Source organism: Piliocolobus tephrosceles, chromosome 12 (genome assembly GCF_002776525.5).
Source record: "Piliocolobus tephrosceles isolate RC106 chromosome 12, ASM277652v3, whole genome shotgun sequence".
Taxonomy (NCBI): domain Eukaryota; kingdom Metazoa; phylum Chordata; class Mammalia; order Primates; family Cercopithecidae; genus Piliocolobus; species Piliocolobus tephrosceles.
The window spans coordinates 43,593,687-43,620,027 of NC_045445.1; the positions used below are offsets into that span (position 1 = coordinate 43,593,687).

At 46.7% G+C, this 26,341-nt stretch overlaps 1 protein-coding gene across 1 annotated transcript in view; it reads right to left on the reverse strand.

Moving 5' to 3' along the window:
* Positions 1–3,252: 3,252 nt before the first annotated feature.
* Positions 3,253–26,341, reverse strand: part of RTL9 (retrotransposon Gag like 9) — a 36,348-nt gene continuing 13,259 nt past the window's right edge. Inside the window, exons 2-4 of the mRNA XM_023203079.1 lie at positions 13,434–13,549; positions 4,935–9,029; positions 3,253–4,394 (exon numbers count right to left, since the gene is read on the reverse strand). Coding sequence (XP_023058847.1) covers positions 4,275–4,394; positions 4,935–8,978 — 4,164 coding nt within the window. The 5' untranslated portion in view covers positions 8,979–9,029; positions 13,434–13,549 and the 3' untranslated portion in view covers positions 3,253–4,274. The remainder of the gene's footprint in view (positions 4,395–4,934; positions 9,030–13,433; positions 13,550–26,341) is intronic.

Below are 26,341 nucleotides of genomic sequence, written 5' to 3' on the forward strand. Positions count from 1 at the left end.
GGTGCAAAGAACTCTTTCTGCATTTGCTACTCCTTAATTGCACTTCTTAATTGCCCTCAGCTCAAAATAATCACAATGCTAAAGTGACACATTTGGGAGTGGCATAGTCTGATCCCCCTCAACAGACAATAACAAGCTCTTACATTTGTATGTCTTGCGTTTGATTTTTCCAAGCACTATCACAAATCTTTACCCCACAATGCTGCGAGGTTTGCAGAACAATTATTACTCCTATTTTAGAGAAGAGGAAACTGAAGTCTCAAGAGATACAGTGTCCAGCCTGTTTAAAACTATCCAGCTTGTTAGAGGGAGAGACAGAAGTACTCAAAGTCAAGTCTTGGATGGGCGTGGTAGCTCACATCTGTAATCCCAGCACTTCAGGAGACCAAGGCGGACACATCACTGGAGGTCAGGAGTTCGAGACCAGCCTTGTCAACATGGCAAAACCCTGTCTCTACTAAAAACAAAACTTAGCCAGGCATGGTGGCAGGCACCTGTAATCCCAGCTACTCGGGAGGCTGAGGCACCAGAATCACTTGAACTCACGAGGCAGAGGTTGCCATGAGCTGACATTGCACCACTGCACTCCAGCCTGGGCAGCAGAGCAAGATTTTGTTTAAAAAAATTTAAAAATTTAAAAAAAAAAAAAGACAGAAAAAGAAAAGTCTCCCCATCCAGTGTCATTTCAAACTACTACAGTATCTATAAATCTTCCCTTTGGTCATAAGAGATCTAGCAGCTTGCTTCCCCATCCCACAATTGTTCAAGTTGCTTTCAGACCATGTGAGGAGGAAGAAAACACACAATCCGTAGGGGGGCTAGTCTCTCTATAGCATGAGTTATTTTATCTGTAATATTCTGATTGGAGAATGAGGTTGAAAGTGCCTCAATGTCTGAAGCAATGGTGTATTGGAAGAAACGGAGGGGAAGGGTCCCTCATTTGATCTGATCAAAGTAGTCCAGTGTAGTCCAGTAGTCCAGTGGACTGAGCCTGGCTGAGCCCAAAGTGAAACTCAGAAATGACTGGAAACTGTCTGAGGCATTCATCATTCAGCAGCAGCCTAAGCCTGAACCTGTACTTGTATGGGAATAGTGGTCTTTAAGAGAAAGTTCTCTATGCTGTTCCCTGAGGAGCAGAAACAGAGACAAGGTTGGTGGGTGACAGGATGGCAGAAGGATGAAGGAAGAGGAAAGGTTGACATTTGGTCTCCCGCTGTGCCCCAAAGATTGGTTGTGTGGAGAGGGTTCCTGGCATTTCATCACCTGGAACAAAGTGATTTGGAAGAAATCTGGATTTACAGCACCTTGGGTGAGTCTCTACTCAGCAGGAGTAGAGATCAGGTAGAAGAACACAGAAATGGGGACTGAAGCATGAGTCTGGATAGAGGACCTGAGGGCCTTTGTTCTTGGCACAGGAACCAAGTCTGAACGTTTGAGCAAGGGTAGGGAGATGTTGCTGCAGGTAGAAGCTGAAGCTGTTTCTCTTATGCAGGCCTCACTGAGACGCGTGGTAGAAGCAGTGTTTTTTGGTGTCCAGGTGATAATGTGTGGCACAGAATTCCAAGAGGCATTTCCACCCTTCTGGGGGAGCCATCAGTTCCGTCAGCCAAGGCTACCAAAGAGAAGGCAGCACCACTTAGGCTCCACTCAGGTGTGCAGCTGTGAGCACTCCAGAATCCACGCCTCCTCTGAGGAGGGTTTTCTGTGTTCTCACAGCCAGAAGCACCTGCCAGTATCTGGGTGGGGTGTAGTGGCTCCCCTCAAGTGGCAATGTGGGCAGCTGACTCCCATGGGACAGGGTAGGAGTCAAAGAACAACAGGAGACGACTGTCTCAGAGCATGTGAAACTTCTGAAATCTGCCACAAATAATTGGGGGAAACCTTCAAGGGATTGAGATCCTGTAACACAGGTGGTGACAGTGGTCCATCACATCCAAGATTTTCCTGCTTATGGGACATTATTTTTACCCATGGACCAGTGAGGCCTGGAGAAACTTGAAACCCCATTTTATAACAGATGAAATGGTGTCAAGTACTTGGGCCTATAGTAGCCCAGCTCCATGTAGATACTGAGGAACTCTTGAAACATTTCTAAATAAAACCTTTAGGATGGGTAGAAGAACAGGGACTGAGCTCTGGCAGGGTACGATTGGGCTTCATTTGTTCCATTTATCTCTAGTGATGTTAGCTTGAAGGAGAGGACAGCAAAAACAATAAGAAGAAGAATGGCTAGGGAGAAAAATAAATAAAAGAATTGCCATCCTTCTCCATTAGCATGGCTATAAGAAAATCAGGTTCATTTTTAGGACATTGTCCTTTCTGTATACATTTTCCAGGCATAAGTTGCGAATTCTATATTATCCATTTCTTTTTCAGCAGAGAGAAAACTCGACAGTGCTTTTCCTAGCTAAGAGCAATCCTGGCAGAAAAAGGACGTCCAAACTCCACTTGGTCTTGGACTGGGCTAGGTGTGAGCCAACAGACCCAGAGAAGAGGGGGAAAGCTGGGTCGCCAGGGGCCAGCCATCTCTCTGGAATTCGTATTTCCTGACTTATCGCACCTTCTTTATCCTGAGGCAAAAGCATTGGTGATTGAGGCAGCTGCAGGCAACCCACACGGCCAGATTCTTATGTACAGTATCAAGGGGCTGCCAATTTGTCTGCCAATCTGTCTTTCCTGAGTATCATTTTCCTCTTCCTGAAATCAGACCCAAAGTTAAGGGTAATGGAGCAGTGGACTTGAGTCCTGGAGCAGTGGACTTCAGTCCTCAGAGAAGGTTAGGTCTCTGTCCATGAATTACCATCTCTGCTGCCACCACCCTAGATTAAGTCACCCAGCCAGTCAGTTACGTGAACTATTGAAGTAGAGGGCTCAGCTGCTCTCTGATCCCTTCCTCCATCCTGTCTCCAAACTGTTGCCAATTTAACTATCTAAAATAAGTTTCTACTCATGTCTCTCCTACTGTTGTTGAAAGATTATTGAGTAACTCAATTATATGGACTACTATTGAATACATAAATTGGTCCTATTTGCATCAAATTCCCCATTGTCCTGATTTCTTCTCTTCACAGCCTTCACAATTCCAATCTAAGTTCAGTGTGTTCTTGTTCTCCCCACTGCATTGGAATGGAATGTTCATATCAGCAGGATTCTTATCTGTCTGTCCCCCAAACAGTAGCTGACATAAGTTACATAACTAATATTGGTGGAATAAAGGACACAGTAAATCAAATTCTAGGAGCCACAATGAACTCTTTTTTCATAAATGAAGTTTATTTACTTTTATAATTACAAATGTAATACATGCTTACTGTAGAGAATCTGAAAAGTATAGAGAAGTAGAAAGAAGAAAATAAAAACTACCCATAACCCCACCACCTGAAGGCAAACACTGCTCACATTATGTTCTAACTATCTATGCCTGTTTATAGACCAAGACCCTCATCAAGAGTGCTGGCCATGAAGCACAACAGCCAAGAGGAGTGAGAGCAATCAACAACTGAGGGGGTCACCCAGAGGTCAGAGCTGGAGAACGCGCACTGAGGGACACGACAAAGGCCATAAACAACAGATCAAGAGGTCAGAAGCTGACAACACAAGAACAAGTTGTATTACTGTAAGAATGTAGTGAGATGGTGTTTGTCAAGAGTTTAGCCCAATGCCTGTCACATGATAGATACATTATCAATAACTGGTAGCCATCACACTATCACTATAATTATTATTACGGGTCAAAACGAATGGTTCAGGATGGATACTATAAAGAGGGCAAGGACCCTGGAGACCCATTTTAGGTGCTATGAGTTGGGGCATACAGGGCAAGTCTACTGGGTTACAAGGGTGGTATAGGAGTGGGCATCGCTCTCCTTATAGGCTCCCCTGCCAGGTGAAATAGAACCAGGGCTTCCTCAAGTTTGCCTGTTGACACATGGCAAGATACACTAAGGGGTTTTGAGGTAAGATATGATTTATCCTGCCTAGACTTCTCCCTGGACCAAGAACTAGTACTGGCCTCGGTGGTGATGGGAGTTCAAAACCTCATACACCATACACTCTTGTGGTCCACACTCTGATTGTCAGGGCAGGTCATAGGCATGTGGGTGAAAGAGAAGGTCAGATCAGCCAAGTGAGAGGTAAGGTGGGATGTGCCTGGAGCGGGAGGCTGAAGGGTGAAGGCAACAAGGTTTATGATGTAGTTGAATGGAATGGGTCCAGGAACCAGTCCTCCAGTTAGCAGTCGAGTCAGACATCACAGGAGAAGATTCCATGGAGTTTTACTTGTTGGTATGGGCCTTCTGATGATGGCCTGTGCTCTGTCCAAGGTGGTCATGAAGACGTTCTTGGGGGTCTCCATGCTCTTTCAGGTAGAAACAGCGTTTGGGAACATGCTGGTGCTGGGAAAGAGAAAAAGACAACAGAGGTAAGAGCCACACTTACTATGACAAGGGGTGTTCTGCCTGGATAAGTTCTGTAACCTAGCAGATCAAGGCACTTTGCTAATTTGTCTGACTTGCATACAGTGTGACCAAGGAGTAGGCTATTCTAATTCCTTAGTGACCTGACTCCACAACACCTGTTGCTGTAGATGGGCCCCAGCTCCCAAAAGACGCGTTTATTAGAATTGGACTTGGAACAAGGGGAGAATTGGAACTGAGCCCCGCCAGTTCCCTCATAATGAGAAGAATTCGTACTTCAACTATCCCACGTCCTCAGTAACTTGGGCAGGACATTGTTCCTCAAAGTAGTTAATATACCCAAAATAACTGCAGAGCCATGCTCACTTGATGAAACTCCAGCTTAGGGTTTAATGGTCTAGGAGCTCCATGCCTCCCCCTTGCCTCTTCCCGATTCTATCAAGGAAGCAGGATGTATTCCTTGTCGTGACCTCCTCATTTCTCTGCTCAAAAACCTTCGGTGAATTTCCCCCTCATTACCTCCTCAGTCTGCTGCTGAGAGCTCAGTTCATTCTCCATGGCCTCCTCATTATTCCGCTTACAGGCTGTTGGCAGAACCTGGCTTGAGTTGCCCGGGGAATCCTTCTCTTCAGCCAGCTGGCACTCGGTGTACAGAGACCTGTCTATCAGCTCCTTTAGGCTGCCAGCCACCTTCAGGAAGATCCGACCCATTTTGGTGGTAACAGCTTCTGAGAGTCCTTCCAGAAATCTGGTCCGTAGAATGGCATCAGACCAAGACAAATGTCGGGCCAGCAGCAGGAAGTCAGTGGCATACTGCCTGACTGACTTTTGGCCCTGTTTGGGATGGCAAAGAACAGCACTGAGGATGTCTATCTCAGATAGGGAGTCATATATGCCCTGGGATCTTCTCAGGAAAGACTTATTTTCATCTGAGAGAGGTTCTCCTACCTCCATCTGCAAGATGAACCACCTCTCTGCTGCTCCCAGATGAAGAGACACCAGAAACGCCATTCTCTCTGAATCGTCCAAAAACCCCTTCATTTGCTTCTCCTCATCAATCTCCATCTCTTCCTCCACAGAGCATGAGCCCCGGGCTGCTTCCTGCTCTTCTAAGAGGTAACAGAGTGCCGGGGTCAACATTCCGAAGGATGGCACTTCCTTTGGTGGTGGTTTCGTGGTTTCAGGAGTTGTGGTAGTCATGTGTGGTGTGGGCTTTGATCCAGAGGCTGTGATGTTACTGTGAGAGATGGAAGCCTCTCCAGAGTCTGTGGTTTTGTTTTCCAGAGTGGATGTCACTCCAAAGGCTGTCTGTGGTGTGGGCATTGTTCCGGGGCCTGAGGCCCTCATTAGTGGTGTGGACCTCCCTCTAGAGTTTGTGGCTGTCATTTGTGGCATGGACATCCCCATGCAACATCCAGAGGCTGTGGCTCTCGGTAGTGGCGTGGGCATCGATCCAGAAATTGAGGGTCTCATAAATGATGTGGACATTGCTCCAGAAGCAGAGACTCTAATTGGCGCTGTGGCCATCCCTCCAGACACTGTGTATGTTGTTTGTGGCAAGGACATAGATCTAGAGTTCGCAACACTGGTTTGCAATGTGGACATTGCTCCAGAGGCCATGGTTTCCATTAGCGGCATAGACATCTCTCCAGAATCCATGGCTGACATTAAAGGCATGGGCATTGTTCCAGAGGCCGGGGCTCTCGTTAATGGCTTGGACATCCCTCCAGAGACCATGGCTGTTGTTTGTGCAGTGGACATATGTCCAGAGGCTGAAGCTCTCATTAACTCTGTGGACACAGTTTCACAGGCTGAGGGTCTCCTTAGTGGTGTGGACATAGTTCCAGAGGCTGGAGCTCTTACTAGTGGTGGGGACATCCCTCCAGAGGCTGGGGCTCGCACTGGTAGTGTGCACAGGTCTCCAGAAGCTGTGGGCATCATTTGTGATGTGGATGTCACTCTAGAGTCTGGGGCTCTCATCAGTGGCATGGACATCCCTCCAGAGGCTGTGGATCTTGTTAGTGGCATGGACATTGCTCCAGAGATGGGAGCCTTCACTTGTGGCATGGACATCATTCCAGAGGCTGTGGTTGTCATTTGTGGAGCAGACATGGCTCCATAAGCTGAGGATCTCAGAGACGTGGGTATCTCTCCAGAAGCTAGAGCTCTCATTAGTGGTAGGGACATCTCTCCAGAGGATGGAGCTCTTGTGAGCAGTGAGGGCCTCTCTCCAGAGTCTGAGGTTCTCATTAGTGGTGTGGACATTGTTTCAGAGGTCCAGGCTCTCACTGTTGGTGTGGACATCACATCAGAGTTTGGGGCACTCATCTGCATCCCTCCAGCAGTCATGGATCTCATGGGAGACATGGACATCCCTCCAGGATCTTGGGTGCTCATTGGCTGACCGAGCATCTTTCCAGAGGCTTTGGCTCTCATTAGTGAGGCAGGCGTTACTCCCGGGTCTTGAGCTCTCATTAGTGGCATGGACATCCCTCCAGAGACTGTGGCTGTCATTTGTGATGTGGTCATTGCTCCAGAAGCTGTGTCTCTCATTAGCAGTGCAGACAACCCTCCAGAGACTGTGTCTGTCATTTGTGGCATGGACAGAGCTCCAGAAACTGTGTCTCTCATTAGCAGTGTGGGCATTGCTTCAGAAGCTGTGGTTGCCATTTGTTCCGTGAACATCGTTCCTGAGGCTTTGGGTGTCATTAGTGGCTTGGACAATGCTCCAGAGGCCAGAGCTCTCATTTGTGGACAGGACATCACTCCTGAGGCTGTGTCTCTCATTAACAGGGTGGATGTTGATCCAGAGGTTTGGGCTGTCATTAGTGGGGTGGACATTGCTCCAGAAGTCATGGCTCTCATCTGTGGTGCAGATGTCAATCCTGAGGCCATGGTTCTCATTTGTGGCATGGACATTGCTTCAGAGACAGTGGCTCTCATTTGCAGCACGGACATTGATCCAGAGGCTGGGACTGTCAGTTGTGGCACGGACATTGTTTCAGAGGCTGTGTCCATAACTGGTTGGGTGGACATTGCTCCAGAAGCTAGAGCTCTCCTCAGTGGCGTGGACATCTTTCCAGAGGCTCTGGCTCTCTTGTGTTGTTTTGCCACAGCTTTCATAGAGCCTGTGGGCATTGCTCCAGAAGTTTTGGCCATTGTTAACTGTGCGGACATTACTCTAGAGGCTGTGGTTGACATTTGCTCTGTGGACATCACTCCAGAGCTTGGGACTGTCATCAGTGAGGTGGTCATGGCTCCAGAGGCTGGAATTGTGTTTTGCAATGTAGACATATTTCCAGAGTCTGGGGCTCCCATTAGCGGTGTGGACATTGCTCCAGAGTCTAAAGCTCTTACTGGTGGTGCAGGCATCTCCCCAGAGGCTGTTGCTCTCATTGGCAGAGAAGACATGATTTCAGAGTCTATATTTTGTGTTGACCATGGGGACATCACTCCAGAGCCTGGGGCTGGCATCGTTTGGGTGGGCATCACTCCAGAGGCTAGAGCTGTCATTACTGCTGGGGACATTGCTTCAGCATCTGGAGCTGGCTTTGGTAATGTGGACATTTCTCCAGCATCTGGGACTGACAGTAGCGGTGTGGACATTACTTCAGAACCTGGAGTTGACATTAAAAGTGAAGACATTATTCCAGAGTCTAGATCTGACATGAGAGGGGTAGGTATTTCCCCAGAGTTTTGGGTGCTTGTTGGCTGGGGTGATGTTCCTCCAGAAGCTAGGGCTGACATTATCAGTGAGGATATTGCTTCAGAGTCCGTGCCTGACATTAGCAGCGAAGATATCTCTCCAGAGGCTAGAGCAGTCATTAGCACTTTGGACATTGCTTCGGTGTCTTCATCTGTAATTTGCAATGGGGACATTGCCTCAGAGCTGGGAGCTGACACTGGCTGTGTAGACATCACTCCAGGATTCATATCTTGCATTAGAATTGGGGATATCTCTCCAGAATCTGGGGCTAGCATTAATGGTGTGGACATTGCCTCGGAGGATGAAGTGCTCATTATAGGTGTAGACATCGCTCCAGAGGATGGAGCTGGCATTGCCAATGGTGATATCTCTGCAGAATCTGGTGCTGCCATTAGTGTTGTGGACATCATTCCAAAGTCAGGAATTGTCATCATCCCTGGGGACATTACCCCATACTCTGAAGTGGACAGCAATGGGGACAATGTTCCAGAATCTAAGGTTGGCATTAGCAGTGGGGACAGTGCCCCAGGGTCTGAGGCTGGCATTAGCAATGGGGAAAGTGTCCCAGAGTCTGAGGCTGGCATTAGGGGTGGGGATAATTCTCCAGAGTTTGGTACTCCCATTAGAGGTGCAGACATGGTGTCAAAGTCTGGAGATGTCATCAACTGTGTGGATGTCCCTCCAGGGTCTGAGGCTGAAGTTGAGACTATAGGCAACTCTACATGAGAATGCAGAATCTGTACGTCTGCTCTGGTCTCTGTCATTGGTCCAGAGAAGGCCATCTGCTTGTTTTGGGTCTCAACATTTTCCTCCTTCATTGTATTGTTGAATCGCAGTGAATGTAAGGGTATTGACATATCTGCCACAGACACAGGACAGTGTGGAGGGAGCCCAAGCGGCAAGAAAATCTGTAAATAAGAAACAAGTTTAGAGGTCAAAAGTCAGTATCAAGATTGGGAAATAGACAAATTGCTCATGGAGACCTGTTTTTATGCGTTCTCAGGTATACGGCATTGAAGGTGAGGCTATCAGATTAAAGAAGCTGTGAAGCAATGAACAACTCTGGGGTTGGAGCAAATATCCCTTCTGCCTCTATTCTTTTCAAACCAACCCACAGCCTCTCAGTTTGTAAATGCTATAAACGCCAGCAACCTCCGCAGCCAGGAGCCTGGGCAGTCCTGACTCAAATAAAGCAGCAGCACCACCTTCTGGCCAAGTGTGATAAATGCAGGTTCCTGGCCTGTATTCTATCCCACGGCAGTACTCACAAGCCAGCCAAGGTACTGGCAGGCCTGAATGAGAAAGTCCTTTGCCCCAGGATAATCACTAGTTCCTGGAGCTCATTGAATTCTGCCAATGGTTTAATCCTCATTTTACTACTCTGATGGCCCTGAATGTTCTCCTCAGGAAAAGGGAGACATTTATCTGATCAATGACTGAGAGCAACATTCCGTGAACTGAAAATTCTGCTAATTGTTTTCATTATTCTTATTAATAACAGCAACCACCACCCCATTACTACTATTTATTTATTGCTTCACATAGTATGTGCCAGGCACTGTACTTTAGACAACTCTTCACAACTTCCTATAACATGAGGGCCTTTGTAAGCATTATCCCATTTGGTTCTTGCAATCTCCTGGGCAATAGATACTATTATCCCCATTTTACGAGCTTTCTCAGATTAGCCAGGGTCAAGGCTAAAATAGGGTCACTGCAACAGTAACAAACTGTATATCATTGACTGTGACCCCCGCCTGGGGGTTGCCTAGTGTTTGGCATCCCTGAGCTTGCATTCAATTATTTCTCTGACATCCTAGACCATGGGTCACTTAAAGCCCAGTCTCCAGCATGTCCAAGTTTCAAGTTTCTCTGATGACATGGGGGTGGGCGATCCAGAGCCTCACCCCTCCAGTCTGCTCCAATAGGCAGCCCCAGAAGGGGCTTTTGGACACACGGCTTGGAAGCCAATGCGAATATTACACAATGTTGACATGTCCCCACAGCCTGCTCATGCCAAAAGCAGAAAACTTGCTACTTTGGGACAATGTCACAAAAGCCATCAACCTCATGGAACTGTGATTCCATAATAATGAGAAAACTTGCAACAGAAAAGGTAACAGTGAACATTTCTTTAGCATGCACTGACTGGCAAACACTCTGCTAGGCACTTTACATGTATCATCTCATGTGGTCCCCATAGCAACACTAAGAGATTTCGGTTGTACTCTTCCTTTATCTTACAGATAAGAAAATTCAGACCCAGAGAAGCTTAATAATTTGCCTGCGGTCACATAGATTCCTGGCTCCATCCACAGAGCCCCCTACTCTTCACCACTGTGCTATAAAGATGCACCTCTCCCCCTTACTCAGTCACACTACCGAGTCCCCTGCCTCTGTCTCCAGCCTGGACAACGCCAAGATGGTTGTCGCAAAAGAAATGCGGGCCTTCTGCTGACACCCTGGTTATTGTAATAATCGGTGCAATGGGAAAGATGAGTCAAAAGAGCAGCCATAGACCTCCACCTCCCATCTTCAGAAAAATTTCTGAACATGCCACAGTTTCCCACCAGGCAAAACCCAGAAAGATCTTACCTTGCCAGTGACGGAGAAGAGGGACAGAGTACCCTTTGCACCCCTAGCTCTTTTACTATGGCCAATTAACTTATACCTCGTGCCCAGCCAGTTCATTAAAGTAAGACCCAGTACCAACAGCTGTTCTCTGCAATCTCCCTTTGCTATCCCCTGCCACGCCCCCCTGCCCGCCAGCCAGCCTGCCCGCCCACCCGCCCCACTGCTACTGACTTGCTACTGCTTGCTCTGTCTCTCTGGTCCCAGATTCCTGCCTCTATATAGGCTCTGACATTTGCCTCTGGCCGCCTTTCACTTGACAGTCCTCCAGAAGCTCCGCTTTAGCACTTGGCCTATGCAACTCCACCTCTCTTCCCTGTCACCCCAAACAGTCCCACCAGCCTATGCCCCACCCCACTCTGCCCAAAGAAAAGAGGAGACTGACACAATTAAAAAGATGCGATGAAAAGGGTCCCGGCCAGGAAACAAGATATGTGCCCTCTGCGGTTGAGTAGACACAGGAGTCCTGGGACCCAGACACTGCAACTGATATGACATGGAAGCACGGGCAGAGGGCTCGAGGGAAAGAAACTGAGGCTGGAGACTGAGTAGAACAGCATCAGAAACGTTCAAAGAGGTTCAGGTGCAGGGAAAGAGGGTTTGGGAGGATGGACAGTGGGGGCTGGCAAGCAAACACCTTAATAGAGCCCTGTAATGGTGATCATAACAAAGGCAATTTACCCCAGGGTCAGAGACACAGAGAAAAATCCAGCGACCGGATCCCTGCCACAGGACTAGGATTCAACAGAAAGCCTCCATGGATTTCAGACAGCTAGCAAGAAAAACACACCAGCCTTGAGCATACCAGGTGAGGGCTTGTTCATACAAATAGGGCTACAGCCTGCTTTCTAGAACTGGGGCACAAGGTCAGAGTAGAGCTAGCAGAAAGGTTTACCGGAGTACTCCAGTTTTCCTGAATTGGTGCACTCAGTCTAAGGGGAGAAACCCTCAGTCTAAGGAGGATTGGTCCCTGAGCCTTGGATAGGGCAAAGCCTCCAGGTGAAGTTCAAGCAGCGCAGGTATAGGGATATAGAGTTTGACAAGGGAGGCATTCAGGTCGTTATAAACCTCATAATTAGCAACCAACAACAACTGAGCACTTGGGCTAAGCACTACACATGCATTATGTAATTCCGACCTCCCAGCAACACCCGTAAGGTAGGCATTGAGGTCATTCCCATTTTATACATGAGGAAATGGGCTTGGAGAAGGCTATGTGACCACGGTCACATAAAATAATAATAATAATAAGAAGAATAATAATAATAATAAGAATAAGAATAAGAATAAGAATAAGAATAAGAATACTTTTTTAAAAGCCCAGATTTCAGCCCTGGCCATTCTGTTTCCAAAATAATGTTATCTCTTTGTAATCAGACAAGTGATTAGAAACTCAGAGTACTCTACTCACTGCCATCACCCCCACATCCCCACACCACAAAGCAAGGAAACTTTCTTACTACAAATAGTTGAATCCTTGTAGCAATAATAACAACAACAACAACAACAACTGATATTCCTTGAACTCTTCCCATATGCCAAGAATGGGGCTGAGGGCTTCACCAGCATTATCTCATTTGATCTTTACAATTACCCTGTGAGCTAGATCCTTTAAATTCTCAGTACACAGGTAAGGAAACTGAGCCTCCGTGAGTAATCTAGGAATATAGTCTTAGGATAAAGACTTGAAATCCTCCATACGGATAAAGCTAAAGTCCTGAAAATGCCCCCCCCCCCCCCCCCCCCCCCATCCTCCACAAGTCCCATTCCTCTGTCTGTTCACAGTTGGGTGTGTCTCCTTCCAAACTTTCTTTAGCTGCAATGGCATTCAGAGTTCATATCATTCAATTGCTTGCAAAACCCAGTGTGTGCAAAGAGCTGCAGTTAGAAAACCATCCTGGCACTGGTCTCTCCAGGGTTCCAAGTTCTGGCCCATTGTGACTGTTTTCATCAGCCTGCTTCTAAGGAGGCTACTGAGAGAGGGTTCTTGCTTGCTCAGCCCATGTGAGGCATAGACTTCTGTTCTATTAAAGCCAGAGTCTCTAGGAACACACAGAAGAGAGGCTTTCTAAGGAAGGAAAAGCCCAGAATTTGCTGCTTAGCATCTCTCAGGTCCCTCACGTCCCCCCCAGTCTGCACCGATCAATACGGCTAGGAGGTGTCATGCTCCTGCCGCCTCACAAAAGGTAATTGAGTTTAGGGGATTGCATGGCTAGCTGCTCGGGGAAATAAGAATAAACAAGAGCCGGTTCAATATGTCAACAAATAGCTTTCCAGCTGTTGAAAATAAGCCTTTGCCTAGATTCTCAACAATATTCTCTCCCCAAGCCCTAGCAAATAGGCAACCAGATAACTGAAAACAGACAACCTAAGGGTAAAGAAATACCTGGTCTACTTTAGGATCTTCTGCCTTCCTTGATCATTCAGGGAAGTAGAAATCCTCCCCACTTCCTTCCTCCCCCACAGCCCTGACACTTAAAATGCCCATCGGCTCTTTATAAATAAAGAGGGGGAAATAGCTAGCATTTACTGAATGCTGACTCTGCCAGGCACTATGTTAAACACTTTACATACCTCATCTTATTTATTGAACGATAAACCAATAAAGTGGTTTTTTTACTCCCATTTTCTAAATCAGCTAAAGAACTGAACTACAGAGAAATTAAAATGAAGTAACTTACCTTGGCTCTCACCGCTGAGAGGGAGTGAAGCTGGTCTTGTCACTCGGGTCTGTCTGACTCAGCCAGTGCTCTTAACTCACAGGAGAGTCACACACTGTCTTCAAGTCTCTGAAGGGCTGTCATATGGGAGAGAGGGTAGGTGTGTTCTGGGTAGCTCCAAAGAAAAGGATTTGACTGTTAGTTGGGAATTATGCTTTCATTGGATGTGCTGCAAATTCCCCAAACAACATGTATATGCATGTCCAACTCTATAGGGAAAAGAACATTATAAGAAGAGCAAACGGAACTGCCTTGCATTAGGTGCCGGCCTGAAGGATCTGTGGAATCAAAGAGAACAGGAGGGATACCAGAGGACTGCAAATGGGCAGTGTCCCAATTTTCTTAAATAAGGAAACTACAGACCAGTATACCGTAAACTCCAGAGCTGTAAGCTTGATGTCAGTCCTCGGAGAGATTCTGCTGCAGATTACGAAGCAGGTAATTTATAAGCACTTAGAACATAAGTGGCAATAGGAGGTACCTAGAGGTGCTAGCAGAACACTCAAAATTAGACCAGTTCCCAGACTTGCAGCTAATGCAACCCAAAATTTGAGGGGCTGATATTGAACTTCCAGATTTTTATTTTCCCAAGTAAAAGCATTAAGGAACAAAACAACCACAAATCATCATTTTCTAAGAAGAAAGAGCTTCAATATCAAAAGAGAAGGAAATAACCTCAGAATAAAGAATAATACATCAAATAGATTTCTCTTCTCTGCGAAACATTTTCTACCTAGTCCTCAGGCTTTCTCATTGCACGGTGGACTGCTGCAATTTTCCTGGAGGATGGGCACTTGTCCAAGGACCTGCTTTAGGGAATCACTCAGAGTTAAAATATCAACACAGATAAGATCATATACCTGTAAAACAGGAAGTCTTTCTGGCCGAAGAGAGAAGAACAGAGTTTGACCTTAGCCTAAATGAGGACATTAACACAGATTAAGTATCCACAGGAACGGACAGAGAGAAATAAAAGTTGCCAAGTGTGGATTCAAGCCCTGCTGAGGCGGGACTTGGCCATCACATTTGACCTGTGCCACCCCTTGGACCACATGTCTCTCTTGTAGGAATATGTGTCTGATGCCATTAAGCATTTGGACCACAAATCAGTTTCTGGCTTGAGACTCTCCAAGCAAACTTCAGACCACTAGTCTTCCCAGGGAGAGTTCTTAAAGCAGAAAAATTCAAAACCAGTTGAATACCATTGCCAGAGTGGGAGTTCTGCAACAACCTAGAAGGAGGTCCCTAGTCTTAATCCTCTTCTGATTAGCATTTTTAATCAATGGTGTAAATAAAGGCATGGACGGGCTTCTTACACAAATTCTCTAGGGCTGAGAAGAACCTCTATGATCAGCCTAGCAAGTAGGTTTACATTTTAAGCTCCATGGTTTACAATATGTCTATCTGCATTTGGTAATTTTCTCTCATGTTCTTTGTTGCCAGACCACTGAGTTTCTACAGTTTACGCACCTCATGGAAAATGCTTAGTGAATATATGCTAGCTCTGCACCCAGCCTGAAGTGCAGATCTGATCATGTTTACAACTACTGGGCATTCATCTCAATCGTATCTTCTCTCAAATAACTGGTAACAATGTAGACTTCCTTGATGAGAGAAGAGAACAAACTAATGTCCTCTTCTTTACATAATGGCCCCATTTCCAAAAGACTTTAAATTGGAATTTAACCACATCTGTTGACATTGACCTTCATTCTGTAGGTAAAGGTAGCACAGTACATAGTACTTGCCATACCCTCTGAAACTGCATTTCTCAAAATAAAAGTGTGGTGGGGAAACCCTGCATCAAGTGCTCCCTGGGAAAACTGCTAAAACACAGATTTATAAGGGGAGGGAGGCTCCATCCTCAAAGAGCAGATTCAATATAGGTCTGGGGTGACGCCAAGGAACCTGCATTTAACCCAAGTGATTCTGAAACACTAGAGTTTCAGAACCACTGGCTTTGAGGTTCCTACACTCTGATTTTCACTTCAAACAGGCCTGGGCTTGAACCCCAATACTTCAAGTTATTTCACCTCAGTTTCCTCATCTGTAAAACAGGCATAATAACAGTACCTACCTCGCATGCTCTTTGAATGTTTTAAACAAAACAACGTGTAAAGAATCTGGCACATAGCTGAAGTTCAGTAATCTCTCCTGGTCCTGCTTATCCGGGGTCCCTGCTGCCTGCCTTCTCTGTGTTCAGCTTCTGCCCCTGCTGCCAATTGCTCACTCTTTCTAGGTCTGGTATTCAAACTCCCCAAGAGAGAGACTCTCATTGGTCTAAATTCAGTAACTGTACTTGCTGGGCAAAGTTCTCATCCCAGGTTCCTTCATAGGCTATTTGCCAGCCTATAGAGTGACTGCTCATGGATCAGATGCCCTCTCCTGGCTCAAGTGGCTATTGCTAGGGGGAAGCAGGATCACGTGGTACCAAGCATAGTCACCTATTCATAAGAAACTGCTACTTCCCTCAGCTAGGGTCTGTGGATGGAAACTCCTTAGAAGGGGCTTGTGGGTGTGGCAGGAATTCTGAGGCTTAGTCCATCCAGTACACCTAGGCCTCTCATTTATCCAGCCTGCCAAAGGAATGAAGTACTGAAGTTCACTGAAGTCTCTATTTAATTCTGACTTTTCATCTCCATCAGGCCGGGAACACAAGTTTTTTAAAAACTAGACCACAGTCAAGGAAAAAACAAGATATAACCCTAAAATTAGACTCTTCTGTTTCTAGAGCACGTTTTTAAGTTTCCAAAGCACTTTCACATCTATTTACTCATTGCAGAGCTTGAAAACTGGCAGCTACAGGCTAAATCCAGACTGCAGACAGATTTTATTTGACCCGTACAATGTTTTTAACATTTTTTAAAATTAGTTGCCAACATTTAAAAGTCAGGAAATTTCAGATAGAAAGCTAGATTCCTGGCTTCTCTGAAACACACACACACACACACACACACACACACACACACACAGAAAGACTCCGATCCAAATTCCAATATAGCAACAATCAGCCAGAGCTGAACAACCTGCTCCCTGTAGGTGAGGCATGTGCTCACCAGTTTGCCTCAGTACCCATAGGTCCACCTTTACTTTTTCAGTGACCTGCTCGGCCCCTGTAGCCATTTAAAGCCTCAATTTAACCCCATGGATTAGGCAGAGAAGGTGGATAAGAGCGGAAATGTGTGGGTTGGAATCCCAGTATTGCTCCTAACTGGCTTTGGGACCCTGGGCAAGTGATTTAACCTCTGAATCTCAGTTTTCTCATCTATGAAATGGGGATGATAATAATAATACTTCTTACCTCATAGGCTTATTGGGCCAGTTAAATGAGTTAATGGATAGTTAGAACAATGCCTGGTACATTACATGCACAAAATAAGTATTAACTTCTTTCATCGTCCACAATTTCCTATGTGCCTCTCTGATATCCCAAAGCTTCTGAAAACTGAAATTTTGTGGCAAGCTCATTTGGTGGCAAAACTAGGCCTGAATTGACATGAGGCTATTCATTTATCCCATTTAGAAATATTAATGAGTTTGATGACAGGGTATAATCTTGGATCTCATTAAGGTGTGATATATATGTTATATGTACCACATTACTTTTCTAAAATCCAAATATTTTGAACTCTAAAACATGTCTAGCTCCAACAGTTTCAGATGAGGGATTGTGGACCTGTATTATTACTACTTGGTATACCCACTTGACAGATGGGAAAACTGAGCTGCTAAGCATTGAGCTACTTGCCAAAAGTCCCACAACTTGAAAGTGGAAACTATTTAGACTCTTAGACGTGAAGCTCATAGTGCCTAGTACTGTGGGATGTCTTGGGCTCACTATAGGCATGTGGACCAATCAGGGACTTTGAAGAACTGAAAAATGTCACCACTTCCTGAAAGTGCCAAACCCTGCCCTTTGTAGCATTCTTTCAACTCTTTGAGTTACTCTTTACACCATTTGGGTTAGAATTAGGAAGAAGATTATTGTCTTCAGTTTACAGAAGAGGAAACTGAGGTCCAGAGAAGAGAAGTGACTCGCCCAAATTCATACAGCAAAAGACAGGCAGAGTTGGGATTCGAAACCAAATTCTGGGCTTTTTCTTCTTAAACCCCAGGGCCAGTCCAAGAATGACATATGCTGACCTTTCCACATACTGAACCACACTCTCTGCAGACAATCCTAAGGTTTTTGACATACCTGATGAAAGGAGAGGGTCCCAAGATCTCAGCAAATATAAAAATGAGACAGCATGTCTGGGTGGACCTCATCCTTCCCAGGACCACAGGCAGCAATGTACAGACACGATCCAGTCAGAAGCTAGGGAGGGGAGATTTCTCAAATCCCAAGAAAATCACAGAGACCCTACTGTTTGCTCTTCTCTGTTGATTTTTAAGAAGCTGACATTTACTTATGCCAAAGGCCAAAAGAAATGAAAAATCTACTGAAAAGGGAATTTCATCAGTCATGGAGCAATAACCTAAAGAAACCTTTGCATAGTATCAGTTCCTTTGTTTGAAATGCAGAAAACAGAGCACTGCTATTTCATATTGTTAGCGCATCAGAGACCTGGGCATGAAAACAGCATCCTTAGGACCTCTTTCCAAACCCCTGCCTCACCACAGAGGAGCTCTCTGACACTGCCACCAACTTCAGCAAGTTGGAAACAAGAAGGCAGGCCATGACCCAAGTGACCTCATGTCACTCCTAAGCTCATGGCTTGAGTTCCTCCTACCAACAAATCTGCACTTTGATCACACACCCACAGCGACCCAGATCTTTAAATTCAGCAATTCTTTCTCAGGTTTCAGCAAGGCATTGGCAGCCTGAGCTATTTTGGGACACTTTCTCTGCTGTGGATGCCACTTTCGGAATACGCCAGGAACATGCTAAGGACCTGGAGCTCTCTACCCTGGACCCGTTTTCGGGTTTGCTTGCTCTCTCTCTCTCTTTCTCTGGGCTAATCGTTTAGAGGACAGTCGCTCCTGCCAACCTAATCCCATGAGCCTGACTACCTTGCCGGGCCACAGGCTCAAAGAGGCAGTGTGGCTGCCAGCACCCTCACGGGAAGGGGCACGGAGGCACCAGGCAGTCTGGCAGGATGAAAGACATCCTGGGGGTGGTCTGAGTTTGGATGTGGGCTGAGAAGACAAAGCAGGGGTCTTTCGGGGGACAAGATTTTCCAAACATCTTATTCTTAGGATCATCACTTCCTAATCTGATGCAACTGACTCGGCAGGCATTCGGGAGCCTGTAAGCTCCATTTTCCTGTTCCAAATTCTTCTGCACCTGTAAGTACCGGGCTTACTCATGCTCATGCTGTCTTTTGGGGAGGGGGAGAAGAAAGCAGGGCCTGGGGAAGGTCATCATTATCTGACTCAGGTGTGGGCAGGTCCATGGCGTTAGAAGAATTTCTGACATCCCCACCTCTCCCCTTCACCCGAAACTGCTTCTTAGTTTGGAAAATGAAAATGCCTGTTCGTTCTTTCCCAGGCTCACCACCCCACCACCCCCCACCACAGCATACCAGAAACTCCACCCGTCCTTTGGGGTCTTCTGCTCATCAATGTTGTGCACACCTGATTTCTTATGTTGGACTTAATGGGAGAAGTGCACCCTTGGCATTTGAATGTCTTAAATGCAACCACAGCTATTATTGTGGGCACAGCCCCTGCTGGCTTCTCCATCTTTTATGCTGTCATTTGCTGAAACAGTGAAAGATGTTGTAAGCGGTAGGGTATAAATAAAAATCTAGAAACTCCTCCATGGTAAAAAGGAAGAGCAATGTGGTTAATTCTCAACGCAGTTAGAAATACTGCCACAATGGGGAGGCTCCACGCTGTGCCAGGAATGGTCCCTTTCAATGCTTTCCTATTTTAATGGAAAGAGAGGCCAAAATAACTAAGGGCTCCCCAGGAAAGGAGCATTTCTGATGTTTTTACTGCTTTCCTGAGAGAGGACATTGTCTCTGGCCGGCTTGTCAGTCCCTGAAGCAGCTCCAGTGGCTGCTCACAAAGGGAGAATCAGCCCTTCTTTTCCTTCTGCTGGGGACTGCTGAAGTCACCTCAAAATAGCCCAGGATGACAAAGCCAGGCCCTGCTACCTACCCTCTTCCCCTAACACTGACACCAAATCATTCTTAGGGATACATAACTTGTTTGGAGGGGAGGAGAATACCTTGGCTAAGAAGCCTTCTGGAAAACCTGCCACGACCCATACTAAAAACTGTGCTCTTCTCTGAACTTTCATATGACCCTCAACCATGAATAAGAATAAAAGAAGGCAAGCATATTTTGCCCTTTTATTTCCACAGAGCACAATAGAAGGAACATTGTCCTTAGCAAAGGCAAAGGATAAGATGTTCCTTTGGCCAAGGCTGGCTGCCTTTAGTTTCTCTGCTTGGCAAAATAAACAGCTTCTAATTTGTGTTCTAAAAGGGCTGGTTCTGAAGAGGATTTGAGAAGAATAATGTTAATATCAGTGCTAAAAAAATCAAGACAGGAATTCCACCTTATGTCTGGTGGAGACTGGATTTGTTTTCAGGCTATAGGACAAAACTAGTCTCAGGAGGAATTTGTTTCTGACTTCACTACCGCCTGTTTGCTTGGTCCTTGGTAATTCATGAAGTTTCTTAGCTCTCCTCCTTCTAAGGAGCTCTGAGAAAATGATGCTTGGATCATAGAGGTTCATTGTCTGGAAGACTTTTGATCAAAGCCCTGAGTGCTGGGGTGGGGGCAGATTACGGATTCTGATTATAACCAAAATAATCCAAGTCCTGTCTTGGCGGAAGCCTGAATTTTATGTCCACCTTGCGGCATTCCAGGAGCATTAAGAATGTTCCATCGGCCTTTCCAATCTCTCCATCCGCTCCCAAGGGCTTGAACATTTTTAAGTATATAATTCTTTTGACTCAGGGCTTTGGCATCAGTTAAAATGCCAACCTCTTGGGAGGATCAGTCTCTTAAATCACCCATCCTGAAAGCAGGTTCTGATAGAGGGACAAAGAGAGAGGAGGAACATGAAATCATTCTAGGTACAAACATGAGCCTCAGAACAGGAGTCTGCAAGCACGACCCAGGCAAGGCCAAAGTTCCAAGAAGCTCTGTTGGCAGAAAGGGAAGATTCTATTCTTGCTAAAATGGAGTACAGGCAACTTATTGGGGCGGAGACTCAGGATTTGGGGAATAAGAAAAGACCCACTTAATGTAACCGGGGTATAATAAGGAGGAAGAATCTCACGTACTAACATAGGATAAGAGATAGGGGAACTCCCTGCAAAGGTACCCTCAGGCTGAATTGCCTGAGTCACTGAACAAGGGCTCCAAAAATGTTATGAGGCCTCAGTACATGGAACAAATAGATCTAACAATCTGCTGCCCCTACAGTCCTGGCATTTCTTCAGCCCAGAGTGGGTAGGTCAAAGGAGGGGACCACACTAAGATTTAGACTTTTGAGACCCTCTTCCCACCCTTTCCTTCCTCTGATACCAGCATTGAACTCATTCCCAAGGAGATTCATGGTAGATACAGTGATTCACTTCATTTACCAAGAGCTATAAGGTATGAAGAGGGGTTGCCCATGTACAGCCACAGGTCAAGGATGCAGCATCCCCACAGCTCTATGTGGGCTCCTTGCTAAGGCCTAGTGGACACGGTTTGGATTAAAACCACTTGGGTGCAAATTCTGGCTCAGCCACTTACTAGTTGTGTGGCCTTGGGCGAGTGGTATCATCTATCTAAACCTCATCTGTAAAATGGGCACAGTAATAGGAGCTATCATATAATGTTGTGAAGACTGAATGTGATGATGCCTGTACAGCCCAGTACAGTGCCTAGTACAAGGGAAATGCTTAACAAAAATCAGCAATGATTAACATTCCTGGCTCTCTGCTTATGCTTCATTGCCTGAGGATAGGTTATAACAGCAGATCATCCCACTCCGTGCAAGTCTCACAACTGCAGGGGTCAGGGGCTCACCATCCCCTTCAGTTAATGTCACCATCTCACCTTCTCCTCCAAGTCCCACTAGAGAGCACTCCTAAGCCTTTCCTCCTGCTAGTTCTGATCTGCTCCATCCCCCAGCTAACTAAATAGATGGATTCACTGCTAAAGATTCATGAAATCATTTCCTTGGCTTTCCCCAACCGCAGACTGAGCTTTGCTACCCACCTCCTAGTGGTGAAATGGAATCACTTCTGGGAGAGCAGGGTCCAGAAGGATTCAACTCCTGAGGCACTAACAAAGCAAAAGGAGCCCCACAGAAAACGTTGGGTCTCTGGTTCCTCTACAGCTCACTGCAGCTATGGCATCACTCTGAAGCCACGGTCACTCCCACTGTGACCCTCAGCTCCTGAGGCTGCTGGCCCATAGCTGCTCTCCTCCTCCAATAACCCCACTCTCTACCTCCCTCAGGGGACTCCCTTGTCTGGGCGCCAGGGTACTAAGGCTTCCAGAGGCTTTCCATAGCTTCCTCTCTCTGTCCCTCCTCATTCTCTCCTGGGGATACAGACTTCACTCTTTCAAGGGATGTGGTGACAAGCAGCTCAGCTTTCCGTACAGGCATGCCCTCAGCGTGTTCTCTGCGTTCTAGTCTTCCCTGCTTCTCTGCTCAGCAGGAAAGAGGAGTGGGAAGCACCCCTAGTTAGGCTTATGGTACTTCTAGAACCAGAAGACAAGCCTATATCCTGTCAAAGTAGACTTTGATGGTTCTCAAAGTAATTCAGCCTGAGAGTTTACTAAAATGCATATTCCAGCAGCTACCTCTACAGAGATGCAGAGTGGGTTTGGGCTTCAGCCCTAGAATCTGCATGTTTAAAGAGCTCTCCTTAAGCCACACCTTTAGAAACAGTGCACTCTATCTTGGGGAATGTGGCTAAGGGGTGGGGGAGGAAAGTCACACAGCTGGGTCCCATAATGAACCCCAGCATACATCCTGACTCTCCAGGAGCACATGGAAATGCCTTCGAAGTGCTGACCCTGTCTTGTCCAAGCAGCAGCTCCTAAGCTACTTCACAAAGACCCTGAGTAGTTTCAGTTATCTAGACTCCAGACCTAAATCAGCGATGCTAGCAGTCTGAGGTGCAAAACACACAGCAATTCTTCATTTAGAACCATTTTGAGCTAGTTGGGGCTATAGACGACGTTACTGGTTAATAGCACAGTGGAGCCACACAGGCAGGCTTTGACTCTCAGTCTAAGCCTCTTATAGGCTGTGTGACCTTGAACAACTTACTCAATCTCTCTGTGATTTGCTCTTCACCTGTAAAATGGAGACAGTAATAATACCTCATAGTACTGTTCGTGTGGAATTATGAATTACTTCATGTAACCTGTTTAGAACCATGCCTCGCCTCGGCAAAATGTCTGCTATTCTTGTTACTATAAATATTATACATATATATATAAACAGGGTTTATAATATTTGTGAGGAATAAATGAGATGATGAGTGTAAAATGTTCAGAACTATTATTGGTATGGTTCCAGAGATTTAACAGAGAAATCAGTAGAAGTCCTCAAGGTGTCAGAGACCAAGGCCGTCCTGGATAAATACTTCTGACAATGGGATTAGTCAAGGGTCATTCAGAGACTCAGAAAGAAAGTGGCAGTTAGGGTTCTCTTACATCCAGAGTGTAACTAAAACTCTCATGCCTAACTTGTTGCTATAGATTTTGGGATTATGGGATTTTGTTCTGGGACCTGCTAGGTCTAATTAAAGTGTTAGGACTCCTAGGAGACCGGCTGTGGTTTGCACAGACAGGAGCTTGAAAAATGCTGTCATGAATGTGCTCCCAGCTCTGCAAAAGTGGAGACGCAGTCAGTAGCACTGAGTGCTCCAGGGGTCACTGTAGACTTGTGGTCTTTGTCCTTGCTGCCCCAAATCCACAGCTGTTAATTTATTAGGTTTTGTTAGAAGACACTCCCACACTAAAGAACTCCAGAGCTGAAGTGACTGTCCTGTCTTTGCTTCATGGCACCTGTGTGGGCATGAGTTCTGTGCACAGAGCTCCTTCCTTCTTCCCTCCCTCCCTCCCTCCTTCTTCTGCCCCTTCTTCCCCCCTCCTCCCTCCTCCCTCCTCCCCCTCCCTCTTTCCTCCCCTTCTTTCCTCCCTACCTCCCTCCCTCCATCCCTCCCTTCCTTCTATCACTAGCCTGAGTGCAGCCCTGGAACAAGGACCATGATTATGGGGGGAAGGGGATGATGTTTCTGGGAAGGTCCAAAGAAGGCTACCTCCTCACTCCGGGCTGGTGTCCCCCACCACCTCCCTCGTTAAATACTGGGGTTCACCTGGCTCTGTCCCTAGCCCTTGCCTTGGAGGAGTAAAATGGGAGAGGAGAAACCCCATCCAGGCCCATGAGGTCAACTAATACCCCTTGACCGTGGTGACCGTCCAGCCCCCATGTCTCACCTGGGCTCAAAGCCAAGATTCCCAGTTTCTTGCTGGACATGTCCACTATCTAGCACCCCAAATCCAACAAGTCCAAACGGACCTTGTCACCTGTCTCCCCTCACTCTCCCTCTCTACTAACAGTCTTGTGTTCCCTGCCTCAGTTGACAGTGTCACCACAAACCCAAGCTGGAACCTCAGGATCCTTGTCACCTTTTCCCTCTCCTTGACCCCATGACAGCCAGCCCTGACATTTCTACCTATTGGCATGTGCCCTGAGCCTTCCCCTCCTCTCGGCTCTCACTGCCACAGTCGTGGTTCAGAGCCTGTTCCGCTTCTTGCCCAGACCCTGGAGATGGTCTCCCAATTGGTCTGCCTGCAGCTGGCCTCTCTTCCCTCCAATCCTTCCACACCCTGGTGCGATAAGGACTGTCTTCCTAGTCTGTCCCGAATCTACCTTAATGAAAAGCTCCAGTGGCTCCCTCTTGCTCACAGAACAAAACCGTCAACTTGGCCAACAGGGCCCTGAATAGCTGACCCCAAACACTCGTCTACTTCCCTCCTGCTGCTGCCAGTGGTGCACCCAGCTACAATTTTCCTGCCCTTTGAAACATGCACTAGGCCCTGTCACGTAAATATTGCTCGCTTTGCCTGGAATGTCTTCCCCTGCCTCCACTGTTCCTCCTGACATAACCTGCCATCCCTCAAGATGCTGCTCAATCCTCCTTCATCTGTGGAGCCTTCCTCAACTTCCGCAGATAAGTTCCTCTACCACAGCACCCTTGGACCATGAGGGCTTATGTGTGCCTCGGTCCCTCCCACTAGATAGGGAAAGCCCCGAAGTTTGCCTAGAACCATACTGAATTCTTCTTTATGTTCTCAGTACCCACAAGCTTGGATAAAATAAGGTGCTGGTTTCCTCATTTGTAAACTGGAAATAAAAAGAATAGTTGCTACGCCCTGTAGTTAGAAGAAAGAAATGAGATGATTCATATAATATGCCGGTAATTACAATGAAAATGATGATGATAAGAAGAAAGGCTAGTTAACACTCATTCAGTGCTTTCTAAGTGTCACTGTCCTAAGCTCTTTTCATGATTGAGAGTGAGCCAAATAGATGAGTCAATCCCTGGAAAGTGATTGTGTATTGTGTTTGTGTGTATATGTTCACGTACATATGTGATACGCATAATACAAATGATCTATGTATAACATATAAACTTCACAATGTGCCTGGTGTTTATTAGGAGCTCCAGTTTTTCCCTTTCTTCCCCCATCTCCCTGCCCTTCCTCATTACCCTTCCTAGTCATCCTCACATCCCCTTCTACCCCAGGGCTGCGATAAGAGAGATGAATTCAGAAGGGGGTCCCTGTGTCATTGTCGCTGACAGGAGACTGCTTAGTGGAAGAGAGAGAAGTCCTTGGAATGGCCTTTGGACTTGGTGTCTAAGAGTTGTCTCCCCATTCAAGTTATCACTTCCTTGAGGACAGGGGCTATGCAATACCCCTGTTGTGTTTCCCATAAGCACCAGCACAGTGGTGGGCACATAACAAGTACTCAGTAAACTGTCTGAGGTCAGGCTCGGCTTGAGGGTCCTGGTTTTCAGCACTCTCAGCGTTTTCAGCAATCACTGAGGCAGGTCTTGGAGCCACAGCTGACAGGTTCTCACGAGCTCATAGACAGCAGCAGCTGGAGCCACCCGGGAGCAGCCCTCTTGGCAATGCTCTGCTGGGGATGGGCCACCAGGCCAGGAGGTCGAGGACTTGCTTCCCGGACACAAGTCTGCCACTAACTGTCTGGGTTAGCCTGTGCAAATCTCTCCACGTCCCTGAACCACAGGGTCCTCACCTATAAAATGCTGCTCCTAGAAGCGTCTGAGGATGCATGACACGGCAGCTGTGAAAGCTCTTTGCCAAAAGGCTGTGCAGAAGTGAGGTGTTGCTAATTTCAAGTGCTGGGACTTCACTCACTTGGAAACATTCAGGAAGCCGGGGTGGGGAAAGAGAGAGCAGGGACTTGCATATCCAGGACATATGGGGGCCTATATTTGTTGTCCTCCTGCTTAATAGCATTAGTGATTCAAGCTGGTGCTGCCTGTGGAACACTCTGTCTTTTGGGATCCTCAGGGACAGGAGGGGTTTCAGAGCAGCAAGGCTGCAGCCAGCGCACAATACAGTGAAAAATAGAGTGATAGCAATGAGGCGCCACGCTCACAGGTTCATACACATGCATTTGCACTCCTGACGGCCCCCAACGCTGCCTCACAACAACAGCTGGGGCTAATTACAGCCAGACAGACAGCGCCTTCTCCAGCTCACCCTTGGGGATTGCCTGATCTCTCAGAAGGGGTGCTGCTGATGCCACAGCTAAGTGCCTAGAAAGAACCCGGTGGGGGGTGGAGTGGTACAAGAGAGTAGGAAGCCACCATGTGGCTCCCCGTCTTGCGAGTGTGGGTAGAGAGGAGGAGATGAAATGGAAGAGAGCT